General features: G+C 34.2%; 1 protein-coding gene across 7 annotated transcripts in view; it reads right to left on the reverse strand.

The window, feature by feature from the left end:
* Positions 1 to 14,730, reverse strand: part of MNAT1 (MNAT1 component of CDK activating kinase) — a 244,565-nt gene that overhangs the window by 144,891 nt on the left and 84,944 nt on the right. For 6 of the 7 annotated variants that reach the window (XM_055289175.2, XM_063644542.1, XM_055289179.2 and 3 more), the window contains exon 6: positions 12,341 to 12,466. The exons of the other annotated variant lie outside the window; for it this stretch is intronic. In XM_055289175.2, the coding sequence (XP_055145150.1) occupies positions 12,341 to 12,466 (126 nt within the window). The remainder of the gene's footprint in view (positions 1 to 12,340; positions 12,467 to 14,730) is intronic. 7 annotated transcript variants of the gene reach the window in all.

The raw sequence follows: 14,730 nt of genomic DNA on the forward strand, positions 1-14,730 counted from the left end.
TAAGGTGTAAGGAAGGGATCCAGTTTCAGCTTTCTACATATGGCTAGCCAGTTTTCCCAGCACCATTTATATCATACTGAATGGGCAAAAACTGGAAGCATTCCCTTTGAAAACTGGCACAAGACAGGGATGCCCTCTCTCACCACTCCTATTCAACATAGTGTTGGAAGTTCTGGCCAGGGCAATCAGGCAGGAGAAGGAAATAAAGGGTATTCAATTAGGAAAACAGGAAGTCAAATTGTCCCTGTTTGCAGATGACATGATTGTATATCTAGAAAACCCCATCGTCTCAGCCCAAAATCTCCTTAAGCTGATTAGCAACTTCAGCAAAGTCTCAGTATCCAAAATCAATGTACAAAAATCCTTGGTTTTCAAACTTAACCACAGCCCCTGAAGTTGTGGCAAATTGTATTCTGATACATAAACAATCTGTGATTTAAAAAAAAAAAAAAAAGTAGAAGAAGTGGTGAGGACCAAAATAAATAGCAATAAAAATTGTATAGGAATTATATAACAAAATGATCAACCAAAGAAAAACCTAATATTATTTCCTACATAATAGTAACACAAAAACCACAGTTAAGGCAATACTGATGGTGAATTGATAAAATTCCAAAGGAAAACTAAGTCTGCTTAGCTGAAAAATTAAAGTATTACATTAAAAATCATTGCAGGAAATATCTGGTCATGAGCATTTGCAGATGGAGCCTTTTAAGATTCCCAAACATTTGTGGCAGCCGGACTTCTTGGGAAAATACTGAATCATAGCCCTAAGCAATCACCAAAAAAAGAAAATTTATTTCAATATTTACAAATACTAAATTTTAGTGTCCCTTAACTTACTCAACAGATTACTAACTAGTAAAAAGCTCTAACACATCAAAGTGAATCTATGTATCTGAATTTCATATAACCTTCTAGGAACCAAAGAATGAATGTGTGTTTTGAAATTAGTGTGCAAGTTCATCAGAAGAAAATTCCTGACTGAAAACTACGGAATAAACTTGGCTAAATTCATACCCTCCATTCTTTTGCTAACAATTCTCCCACATACTCATTTTTAAATGTGAAATGCCTTCATCCTTTCCATTTTTCTGAAACTCTACTTTTCTCTAGGTTTAATTTAAGTCTTCCATACTCCATTCCTCATAAATGAGAATACCACTATCAACCCTACAGGATAGTTTTCAAGATTAAGTGAGTTAATGTTCAGAGACTGATTGAAACACATCTTCCTTCTTTTTCCCTAATTCTAATTCTTGTAAAATTACTATATCCGCAACACCAACAGCAACCACTGCTTTGCAAATGTTATAGGAACTTGATAAAACCCTACTGATAAACAGATAGGCACTCAATATAATTATCTATAAAGCTGAAAATCTGCCTCATTACATTAAGCAATGCAGTATACAGTATGTAGAATACCTTGTAGGAAAATGTTTGTTTCATAAATTAAGCAGAAAACCATTATTTCTACATCCTAGGCTAAGAATATTTCTGCATTTGCAAGCATCTTTAATGTTACCCTCAGTGGGACTAAAAGAATCAAAGCTTCCCACCACTCATAGAATACTGATTTTACCTTGTCCTCATTACAAAGTAATTGATATAACTGAAAATCCAGACTCATTATTTCTGCCTATGCTCATGTCTAGACAGATTATGAGACAAATTTTCTGGAATAAATTCAACCACTGCCATAAATTCTGAAGCCAACAGTTTGACCATTAACAATTTTTCCTTTACCGTGGTAAAGGAAAGAATATTACATAAAACTCATAGTGTATAATTCATTATTTGTGAATTTTCCCAACTATTGACACTAAATTTTTCAGTTTTTTCATTTATATATCCATAGAACAATTGAATTGTTACCTACAAATATAGAAATATATAAGAGTTATTAGGCATTTGGGGCTTGTAATATTGTGATTTATGATAAGAAATATAAATGGTTTTCATCCCATTTCCTGGTACTTATCTCCTAAAACCTTTGTAGTCTCCAAAATGGTGTCTTTTTGTATGCTAATAAGATGGCTGGGTGGTCCTGGATAGCCTCAGGACAGGGGCTTATTGCAAAGGGAACCAACTTTGTAATTAGAGTGTTGGGAACTTTCAGTTCCACCAACCTCTGGGAAGAGGTGAGGGGCAGGAGGTTGAGTTAATCACCAGTGGCCAGTGATTTATCAATCTTGGCTATAGGAAAGAAGCCTCCATAAAAACCCAAAAGGACAGGATTCATGGAGCCTCCAGGTTGCTGAACACATGGAGGTGCTAGGATGGTAGCCCACCCTGAGAGGGCATGGAAAATGCACGTCCCTTCCCACATACCTTGCCCTATGCATCTTTTCCATCTAGCTGACCATCTGTATCCTTTGTAATATACTTTATAATAAACCAGTGGACATAAGTGTTTCCCAAAGTTCCGTGAGCCACTCTAGCAAATAACTGAACCACAGGAAGGGATCGTGGGAACCTTCAATTTATAGCCAGTTAGTCAACAGCACAGGTTACCACCTGGAGCTTTCGACTGATGTCTGAAGTTGGGAGCAGTTGTGTGGTACTGAGATCTTACCCGGTGGGGTTTGCACTAATTCCACTTAGTGTCAGAATTGGGTTAAACTGTAGGAAATCCTATTGGTGTCTGCTGCAGAACTGCTTGGTGTGGTACAGAAAAGAAAACGAAATAACAACCAAAAAAAAAAAAACAAACCACATTTTGGTGACCAAAAGTGTTCTGTGCTGAGTGTGTGTAGCAGGGGAAAATGAGTTGTTTTTTTTTGCTACTATGTAGGAGTCTATAGATAAAATAACTAGTAAAAAATACATGGTACAAAATTAACAGTTATAAGTCACAAACCCTACCTTCAATCACAATTTACTGGTCTATTGTAGTTTTGATTTGTATCTATACCTATTTATACTTAGTATCTTTACAACAAGCCAGGCATCCTGAGAGTTTTATAAAATTATTTCACAAAATACTCAGGAACTCTATAATGTAGGCATAATCTCTTTTTTAAGAGTTGAGTAATTAAGGCTTAAAGAGGTAAAGTGATTTGCCCAAGGCCAAACAATTAGTATATATATAGTAGAGAAGCCACAATTCAAACCTCTAATAATATCATAAGGATGACCTGTTTTAAACAATTCTGAAATAACAAAGTTCAAATTTACAGTTTTAATCATGAAGCTATTCATTTCATAAAAATTTTATTTAGGTCGCATTAAAATACTCACCAAGGATTATCTTAAGTTTTAAGAACCTCCATTTTCTTTAAAATAGAATGGAATTAACCAAATTTCTATTTACTTACATGTAACTCTTCAGGGATATCCATGTGAAAATTAGAATATACTGCTAACCTTAGTGAAATAACATAACTGGAGACATTTAAAAGCTAAGAGAAAGTAATCACCTGATACTCACCTAGTTAATTATATGCCATAATAAGATCTGATAAGACTATTAATTTGATTTACATTTCAAAATACCTTTATAGATTCAAATTAATACTATGTGCATATCACAAGACTTGAGAATGGGCACATGACTTCTTTGGTTATTATACTTTGATTTACTACCTAAGTGCAAATTACATATTAAAAATAGAATAAATTAATAACACTTGGTCAAGTTTTGTTTTTTATTTTTTGGCAAAATGGTAAAGCACCTAAGCTGTTTGGCACAAACTTATGGTTTTATAGGACATAACTGACTGCTCAATGTAATTTTTATTTTCTTTTTCAGATATGAATGGGTATTAATTTTCTATAACTCACATATTTTATCAAGGTTAGATTTTCCAATGAGTTCAGAGGAATATGCAATGCTTGAAAGCGAACAGCTAAATACTATCTGTTGCACTCAGAAAAGGCAATTTATATCACAAATGAGTACTCTGCTCCCTTCTGGCTCACCCATAGATAATATTTTTTAAACTCTTCAAACATCAGGGTTAAAATACTTAAAAAGTTTTCTCCTTTGTTAATGCATGGTATGTTTCTCCATACTACTCCCCAAACCAACCACAGACTATCAAAACTACTTAAAAACAATTCTTACATTATCTTTTGACATCCATAGGTTATCTTTGTGACTCAGTTTATTTCCAGTTTGCATACAAACAAAACAGAATGAAGAAGCACCAGATCCTCAGCCTTAGAATCTCATTCTTAATTTATGAGATGACCAATGTGCCTTCGCTTGTTTCCAAAAGACTAAGATTTACTTGCATGGATATTTATTGACACAAATTATCTAGTAATGAATCAGGGAAAAAAAAAAAAAAAACTTTGAGGTCTGTTCACTGGTTCAACTAAGCATGATGTAATGAAGAATAGTAATCACAACCATAAGCTAAGTAAAAATAATTAGAATTATTTGTAAAATGATAAAGAAGCAGAAGGCTGCATAATTATATTGACAGGATTTGAACCAAATAGATCAAAATAACTAACACCTGGCCAAGAAACAAAGTTGTAGCTCTCACTTTAAGAGTTCAAAAGCTATCACCACACAGAGGGCACAATTATCTATAAAATGAAGTTTCTGGCCGGGTGCGGTGGCTCATGCCTATAATCCCAGCACTTTGGGGAGGCCGAGGCAGGCAGATCACGAGGTCAGGAATTCAAGACCAGCCTGGCCAGTATGGTGAAACCCCGTCTCTACTGAAAATACAAAAAAAAAATTAGCCGGGCATGGTGGCATGCACCTGTAGTTCCAGCTAAGCAGGAGCTGAGGCAGAAGAATCACTTGAACCCAGGAGGCGGAGGTTGCAGTGAGCCAAGATCGCACCACGGAACTCCAGCCTGGGCGACAGAGTGAGACTCCGCCTCAAAAAAAAAAAAAAAAAAGTTTCTCCTATTCATGCATAAAATAGTGATAAGTAGAACCTTCTTAAATACTGAAGTCACAATTACTTAATTTCTCTAAGACCCTATGCCTAACACTCCTCCACCCCCTGAGAGTTTAATTCCTAGAAAATATACTTCAAATAATAAATCCGGCACAACCTTCATAATATTCCTAATCAAAATATGTTCACTGACTGACTGAACCCTACCTATGTGAATATCTAATAATAAAATCCTCATTTCTTAGTCATTACTTTATGCCCATTTTGAACCCTTCAACTTTCTCCAGGTTTATTAAACAAATAAATTCAGTCTTTTCTGTCACATCTCAAAGAATCTATTTCCAGAAACCTTAATCATATTTATAGATTCTTCCTTGGTTCCTCTCCAAGTTGAGCACATCCGACTTCATTTTGTGTTTGACTTTTTTTAAGTAGAGCAGATCAGGAAAAGAAAGTTATTATGCTGACTCCCGCCCCTTAAATTACCTAGTTCATACAATCAGCCCACTATTAGAAACAAGAGTTCAAATCTTAGCTCTCAGAGGACACCTGAATCAGAATGTATAAGTTTATTAATATTTTCATTAATTAAATATGAGATGTAATAGAAAGAGAATGAGTTTCAGTGTCATCTTTTAAATGTGACCTAACCTCTCAAAGACACAGTTTTCACATTTGTAAAAATAGGAATACCATCTATTTTATGAAGATATAAAAACAGAAAGTAATACCTATTATAAAAAAGAACTATCATAGGTCACAAATTCTTTGTCTGTATTCTTGCATATCCAGCAGCCAGACTATGCTGGCTTATAGCAGGCATTCAACAAAATCAACCCCTGGCATATAGTTGCTTAATGTTATTTTCATCCTTCATTCTGGATTGATTTTTCTAAAGACTATAAAAATACTTAACTTCATAAACATTTTGACTTTCATCTGTATTCTGTGTCAGTCTCCACATTCAGTAAACAGTTGACACTAATGAATTCACGTAAATACTATGCCATTCTAAATTTTACCTTTCCCTTGAACGAACTGTGATTTTTATTTCCAGTTTAGCCATTCTAGTGGGTATTTAGTGCTGTGTTGTGATTTTAATCTACATATTCTTCTACCAGTCACTAATGAGGCTGAGGATTGGCTATCCTATTTTTAGAAATGCCTGTTCAAGACTCTAGATCACATATATGAGTTATTTATACCTTCTGGATCTAAGCCTTTTATTAGTTACACATGTTGTAAATAACTTTTGTCACTTTGTGGCTTGTTTTTTTCCCACTTTCTTAAGGATGTTTTTATTGTTTTACTTTTCTATTTTCCATCTGGAATTGATCCAATGGGGGGTAAGTGATCCAATATTTTAACACACATTGAGAGTAATATAACTTAAGTATGTGACAGAATACTTATAACAATATTCAGCATTTGGTTCAAGAGCATTATAAAATAATTCATTTATATATCTAACTACAAAAAATAACAAACATTAATGGTAACATTATGGTTGCTAATTATTACTATTTACCACATGGCTAGCATACATTGGGCACCAGCTTTAGCATTTTATGTATAGATTTCAATATTCTGAACAATCATATGAAGTTAACATTTCTCATCTTCCCAAATGAGAAAACAAACTCAGAAGAGTAAAGCAATATCTTACCCATGGAAACATAACTAATAACGGTAAAGCTGGGATTTAATCCCGTTATGCCCATTTTCTTTCTTCTATACTTTATTGCCTCCTAATTCAAACACTTTGGTAGTTCCTTACTGAGTAGTATTTGTCTTTACATTATTTCAAGATGTTTTAATACTTCCAATATTTGAAAGTTTGAAACTGATCATGAATATCTGATATTATTTAAGTACCTACATAGCCATGATCATATAAAACTATGTTAAAATATGAAGCCTCTGCCCTCAAGATGTTTATAACCTAATAGCTAGCACACATATGACAAACAAGGTAGACAATTTTAAAATTCAAAGAAAGTAGCTGGATGGGCAGTTGGGGAGAAAAATGAATAGATATGTAAAAGGAAAAGAAAAATATTCATATATTTACAAATCAAAGCTTGGCATTTTTATATTTATCACAATCTCATAAGAATGGTGATTTCCTTTTTTTTTTTTTTTTTTTTGAGATGGAGTCTCACTCTGTCGCCCAGGCTGGAGTGCAGTGGCTTGATCTCAGCTTACTGCAACCTCTGCTGCCCTGGTTCAAGCGATTCTTCTGCCTCAGCCTCCCAAGTAGCTGGAATTACAGGTTCCTGCCACCGTGCCCGGCTAATTTTTTGTATTTTTAGTACACACCGGGTTTCACCATCTTGGCCACAGTGGTCTTCAACTCCTGATCTTGTGATCCACCCGCTTCGCCCTCCCAAAGTGCTGGGATTACAGACATGAGCCACTGCGCCCAGCCTTGTTTTTGTTTTTGTTTTTTTTTTTGAAACGGAGTCTCACTTTGTTGCCCAGGCTGGGGTGCAGTGGCACAATCTCAGCTCAGTGCAACCTCTGCCGCCCTAGTTCAAGCGATTTTCCTGCCTCAGCCTCCCAAGTAGCTGGGATTACAAGCGCCTGCCACCAAGCCTGGCTAATTTTTGTACTTTTAGTAGAGATGGGGTTTTGCCATGCTGGCCAGGCTGGTCTCAAACTCCTGACCTCAGGTGATCTGCCCACGTCAGCCTCCCAAAGTGCTGGGATTACAGGCGTGAGCCACCATGCCCAGCCCACAAGTACAGTGATTTCTTAGATATAAAAGGTAATGATGCAAGAAAGAAAATTAAAGGTAACAGAAGTCTTAAATACCACTCACAGAAAGACATTCAGAAGAACATAAAGGCAATGTAAAGACAGAAATTTTTTTTCCTCTCCAAATCTATATGCCTTGCTGCAGAATGTTAAACGTTATTACAAACAAGCTCGGGTAAGATACCCCTTCAGGCAAAAAGAAAATCTGTGCAACACATTTCCCCCTCCCCAATCCCCACTCAAAAGTAATCAGATAAACAGAGAGCACTGCTGCTAACAAGCTCTCACAGAATTCAGGGATAGCTAAAGGGAGAGTACTCAAAGTAGTGAGTTTTCAGTTGTAGAATTTGATCCCTTCGTCAGTCTTCAAGGTTGTTGACCTTAAAGCCAGGGTGTAAGACCCACCGCTTCATTCAATACTTTAAAAGGCAGAGTAGAGGGAGGTTTATTAAATTTGTTCCAAGATGAGCTGAGATTGAAACTTCTTTCATCATTAAAAGTGTGCTCCTCAGCCGGGCACAGTGTAATCCCAACACTCTGGGAGGCCAAGGCAGGCAGGTGGCTTGAGCTCAGCAGTTCCAGACCAGCCTAGGCAACATGGTGAAACCCCATTGCTATCAAAATTACAAAAAACAGCCGGGTGTGGTGGCACACACCTGTAGTCCCAGCTACTAGCGAGGATGAGGTGGGAGAATCGCTTGAGCCCAGGGGGCAGAGGTTGCAGTGAGTCCAGATTGTGTCACTGCACTCCAGCCTGGTCGACAGACCGAGACGCCATCTCAAAAAATAAATAAAAAATAAAGTAGGCTCCTGCCTGAGCACACTGGCTCACACCTGTAATCCTAGCCTTTTGAAGGCTGAGGCGTTCCAAGATTGCTTGAGACCAGGAGTTTAAGACCAGCCTGGCCAACATAACTAGACCCTGCCTCCTCTACAAAAAAAAAAAAAGAAATTCTTAAAAATTAGCCCAGAGTGGTGGTGTGAGCCTGTAAACCCAGTTACTTGGGAGGCTGCAATAGGAGGATGGCTTGAGCCCAGAGGTAGGCTACAGTGAGCTAGGATCTCACCACTGCACTCCAGCTTGAAGTAACAGAACAAGATCCTGTCTCTAAAAATAAATTTAAAATAAATAAATAATTTAAAAAGTATGCTGCTGAAGCAACTTTGCCACAATGGATATATTTCCTAACCTCCTCAAGGAAATACATTGCAGAGTATTTTGTTCATATTATGTTCAGGTTAGCAGATTTATTAATCAGTGATCTTCAAAAACTTTTACATCTGGCCATTCCAATTCATTTCATTTTTAAATAAACAGAACATTATGAAACACAGAAAGACCACCAGCAACTATTCTGTCTAGTTGAAAAAAGGATGTAGATTTGATGCTGCCTCTCTTTAGGCCAAAGAAAAGCACTAAGACTACCTAAGAGGTCTAGCCAGGTTATATAAATTTCAAAACGTACCACAGGTAAAAATTGAAAGATAAGAACACAGAAGAAGAGAAATACATAATCTGTAATTTTCATTGGTAATGAAATGTAAAAATGTGATAGAGTGATGGAAATTTAGATATATCTATAAAAACAATTTTTTTTATTTTGGCTGTACATTGCATCAAATTCTTCTTGACCCAAATGTGAATCTCCCAATGGCAAAGCAAAATGCTCTGAAGTTAAGAAAAATGAGAATAATTTATTCAAAAAATTTTTTTGAATAATTACATAGTACAATATTTAGTCCCCACAAGAACACATAAAGTTATGTCACAGAACACATCGTGCCCTTAAGAAAGCTCATCTAAAATGAGACCAGCATGGAAAATAGCCAATTGCAATACAAGGCAGGAGCTACAATATATAATAAAAGTACATACAAAATGTTAGGAGAAGCATCAGAATATGTAATTAAATTCCACACAAAAGAGGGTTCATGAAAATCACACTTGATCGATGCATAAATTATAAGCAAAGTTTTCATAAGCAGTTAAGTATATTCCAAACAGAGTAAACACCATAAAGTCACAGAAACTTGAAAGTACTTCAGGATCTTCATTCTATTAAATGTGAGCCTAATATGTAAGATTCAGTCATTCATTCAAAAATATTTAATGAAGGTCCACAGTGAACATTCATTAAATAGGTACTAGAGACAAACCTCATTCTAGGTACACAGAATTTATATTCTAGTGGTAAAGATAAACATTAAACAGTGTACCCATAAGACACTTTCTGACAGTGATATATGTTATAAAGGGTTAAAAAGCATAACATAGGCCAGGCGTGGTAGCCCATGCCTGTAATCCTAACACTTTTGGAGGCCAAGGCAGGAGGATCACTTGAGCTCAGGAGTTTGAGACCAGCCTGGGCAACATAGTGAGACCCTGTCTCTATATTAAAATTTTAAAAAGCATAACATAATGTGGATGGGGGAAGGAGAAAGATACTTTAAATAGAATAGTCAAACGGTCAGTGTGAATTGAGCATAAGGAGCAAGGCAGAGTAGGGAAAGTATTCTCTTAACAGTATCTTTTGTCTGTTTCTAGAAAATGCTGTTTCTTACCTTAGGCCTTCTTTACTGCTCTTTTCTCTGCCTGTATTTTTGCATGGCTAACTCCATTTTACCATTGACTTCTTAGTACAAATGTCACTTTCTCAGAGGTGAGAAAGTAGATAATATTCTGAATTTTATTCTAAGTGTACTGGGAAGACATAGGAAGATAGTAAGGAAGGAGGTGATGAGCTGATTTTTTTAATATTGCTTATTTACCATCATTCATTTATTTAGGAAACCACCCAAAGGCTTATAGACAAGATTATGGGGTACACAGATGAATAGAGAGACCAGGTGGAATGTTACTTCGATAGTCCAGTAAAGAAATGATGGCAATTATCCTAGGATGATAAGAGGTGGAGAGAAGTGGGTAAATTCAAGATAAATTTTAAAGTAGAGCCAACTTAATACCAAAGTACCTAGATTTTCAAATTCTATAGTCAGCAACTGAAAAAAAAAAAAAAAAACAGTTGCAAAAGACTTGAGTTCTTGTATCTTCTACTTAGACTGTAAGCCAGATCTTATTTTAATATTATACATACTATAAAAGGAAGAGAACTAGAAAACAAGAGCAGCTGCTACACATTTGCTAAAGTGGAAGCAACAATAAAATTAGAGTAAATATGACTTTATCCATTGGAGTCAAAGGAAAGAAACGGTCCTTTGCCTCTTAAAATTAGAGTATTATCTCTAATTTAAAATATACTTTGATAGTGTTTTGAGGCATTCGTTCTTGCATACTCATCATGCTCAATTTACAATAGGGGATACATTCCTGAGGCTTGTAGCGCATTGTGTCATCTGAATACTAGACTTTATTCTTGAAAATTACTGAGTTTACTGGTAAAAGACCAGTAAACTCCCACCACTTCAATATTGCATGTCATTAACACTGACTTTGAAATGCAGGCATACAATAATAAAGGCCAAACAAAAATTCTGCAACCTCCATCATCTTGAATTTTAAAACTATGTATAAAAATGAATTTTATGTATATAAAAAATATGTACAGATTTAAGGAATTAGTATAGCCATTCGTGTTATCAACTCCTTATTATCAATAAAAACTAACCTCAATTATTGAGAGCTTACAATAAGCCAAGTACTATACTGTGCACTTTGTTCACATTATTTCCCAACAAGTTTATGAGATTGGTATTATCATCACCATTTCATAGATGGGAAAAAAAGGCTTATTAGAAAGGCAAAGTAATTTGTTCATGTCAAGCAGCTGGATAAATGGGTTGTTGAGAGTTGAACTCAGGTCTGTTTGGATTCAAAGTCCAAATCCATAACCATGACTTTGTAGCGCTGCCACAACTTTTTTAAAACCAGTTTTTAATTGATATAGAGTAGTTGTATATCTTTTGTGGTACTTTTGATACCTGTATGCATACAATATGTAATAACCAAAACAGAGTAATTGAGATATCCATCACCTCAAGCATTTATCTTTTCTAACCACACTTTATACTACTCTAATGAGACTATTTTAAAAGATAATTAGGAATTTGAATGTTACATATTTACAGTGGCTACATCTCAAACATCTAAATATTAAACGCACGTTAAAATGAATATGCCGAAGTATATATTTTCTAAACAAAAAAAAACCTGTAGAAGTATACAAAAACATCATTGGCTTATAAAATCTTTCCCTTGAATGCTAAAATAAACAATAAAATATAACAATACAATATAAAATAAATTTTTTGAAACCCAAATTAATCTACTCATCAGTCTAGAAACTAAAAATGGCTTTCAGATTTTTTTTAAATATATATGTGAAGAAGACTGTTTAGAAGAAGACTGTTTAGAAGAAAACACTAATTGATACATTTGCTTTCCCATTTCATATCTGCAGATGGTAACTACTCTCCAAACAATATTTATAAATTTTTTTCTACACTACAAGCTTAAAAATGCAAGTATAGTAAGAAAGTCATACAAACCCAATTCACATACAAAAAAATTGTGTTGTATACTCTGAAAATTATGTTTCACTTTCCTCACACCGCACCCATCCATATTTCCAGACACCTAAAACTAGATCAGACACTGTTCTTAAACATCTGAACATTTCGGTTTACTATAGAAATCGTGTAAAATTATAAAGCATAATCCTTGAAAAAATATCTTTCAAATAAGCAATTAAAATAAGGCTTACCATTTTGATGCCTGTGGAAAACGTCACTGGTTTTACAGGTTTGGGTTTCTCAAGTTGCATTTCTAATTGGGTAGATCTATCTTTATGCTGAGCCAAAAGCAGAGCAACAGGGAGATCAGAACTCTCCTGTAAGAATAGTTCAAGTTCAATAAAAAATGTAAAAAGGGAAAACTAAAAACAACAAGACTTTTATTTTAAATTATGTCTTTTCCATAAGCATTTCATGTCAAACTAAATATTCACATTATGGAGGATACTTTACAAAAAATATTAACATTCCATAATAAGAAAAGGCTGTTGTAGACTCATAAATCAAAATAACCTGCAAACAAGTATTTTTATAAAATCCACATTAAAAGTTCCTATTTCAACTAGCAAACCAACCACATTTATTAAAACGAAAAAAATAAGCTAATCACAAAAAGAGTAGTACAAAGTACTATAACTTAGATCAGATGTTTATCTAAGACGCATTCTTTTTACCAGTAAATTTAGACCGGTTTGAAATTGTTTCCCATTAGATTTCACCTGAGACCATTTGGAAATGATCCTTGTTCTATTTTGCACAATGAAACTATTGTAAGTACAACCAAAAGTATATTTATTTTCTCCTTTACTAACTTACTTTTAAAATTTAAGTCTATGTTTTTTAACTTAAGTAACGAAATGACAGTTAAACATTTTAATATCTTATATTAAGTCTAAGCACACAGACACATTTTAATACTATAAGCAAATTACTAATTTTTATATGTAGACTGTTATTTATTCTGTTTAACAAGAAGTCCTCTTACATCTTTGAAGTGCTGTGGAGCTAAGGTCTAAACTAAATGATATCCAGACATTTTCCTTTCTGAGTTTTCAGTTAAATAAGAATCCAAAAACATATGCAGAAGGACGTACCAGGAGGAAGAAGACATCTCTCTCTCTCTCTTTCCTACACACACATACAAACACACACACACAAACACACACACAGAGAAAGAGATCGAGAATTTTCTGTATCTATAAACAAAGATGAAGGTCAAATACATTTTTATCTCCTATACCAGGATTATGTGCTAAAACATATTGTTCAAAGAGGCTATAGATGTTAAAATAGTGACTACACAGAATTTGATCCTGAAGAAACTCTATTGTTAACATTTCACAGCACGAAGCAAACATACAGATTTTAATTTTCTTTCCAAATCTAGCAACTTAATAATTTTTTAGGCACAAATGTGGTTAATTAATAGACTTAAAGGAATTGGTTTAAGGTTACAGTATAGAAATAACTCAAATAAGCAACTTAATTCAATAGAATTGTCCTAGAATAAAGTTGCACATCAAGATTTTATAATAGAAGTGTTTTGCAAGAGCGATGTTACAAAGATTAAAACTTTTAATAGTAAATGGAAGAACACAAATTTTATTTATTTATAAGATGTAACCTTATTAAGAAGCAAAATCATTAAGACCTGGCTTTAACAATAATGAAGGAAAAGTGATGAAATATAGTATGAGGAGAATATACTAGAATACCTTTTATATTCTACACCAAAGCATTAGTAATGCATGAGTAACTGTATTGCTAAGATTCCTTGCAGCTATTCTAGATTTACATTAAGAATTTTATAATAAAATATAAAATTAAAGAACATTTTTAATGGGCTGTGGCCAAAAAAATATCTTTTAAAAGCTATTCTATCTTTTCATATGTAGAAACTAACAAAAGAAAAATAAATTTCCTTAGCTATAAAGTTAAAAGTATTGCTTTTCAATTTATACTCTCAATCAATTCAAGTGCTCTTCCTTAACTGGTATTTCCTTTAAAAAGCAAAAATTCTTATATAAAAGCAATGTATTAACTTCAAAAAACAGTTGCTAGTCAAGACTTTAGCTTGTTTTAATCCTGGTTTCACATTCACATAAAAGGAACTGCATGTTAAAGTGTCTTGGTAAACAGCTGAAATCTAATAAAAACAAACGTTCTAAGAATCTAAAACAGTTTTGATACTGAAGCATAGAATTTAGTTCCAACCTACTTTATTCTATTTTAGCACTCAAATTTTGAAGCCTGGAAGCCTTATTAAGTGTTAAACTAGAATTAAGTAGGAGTTCCAACAACAAAAAATATTAATGGAGTAAAATAAACAATTTGAAACATGCATGCTCTGGGGAATATCTAACATGCAGATTTAGCCTTTCAAGTTATTTCATTCTTTGCATTACATTTTACCTTAAAAGGTTCCCTAACCTGTATTAATTGCCTGAAGGCACACTGTTTAATATTTAAAGAAATTTTAATAAGAACTGCCTGTAATACTCATTAAAAGCTTTATAATGACCATTTTTAAAAGATTATTTTAACTGACTTTAAGCAAGCCATCTGGCAAACAATATTTCTA

This window comes from Symphalangus syndactylus, chromosome 8 (genome assembly GCF_028878055.3).
Source record: "Symphalangus syndactylus isolate Jambi chromosome 8, NHGRI_mSymSyn1-v2.1_pri, whole genome shotgun sequence".
Lineage (NCBI taxonomy): Eukaryota > Metazoa > Chordata > Mammalia > Primates > Hylobatidae > Symphalangus > Symphalangus syndactylus.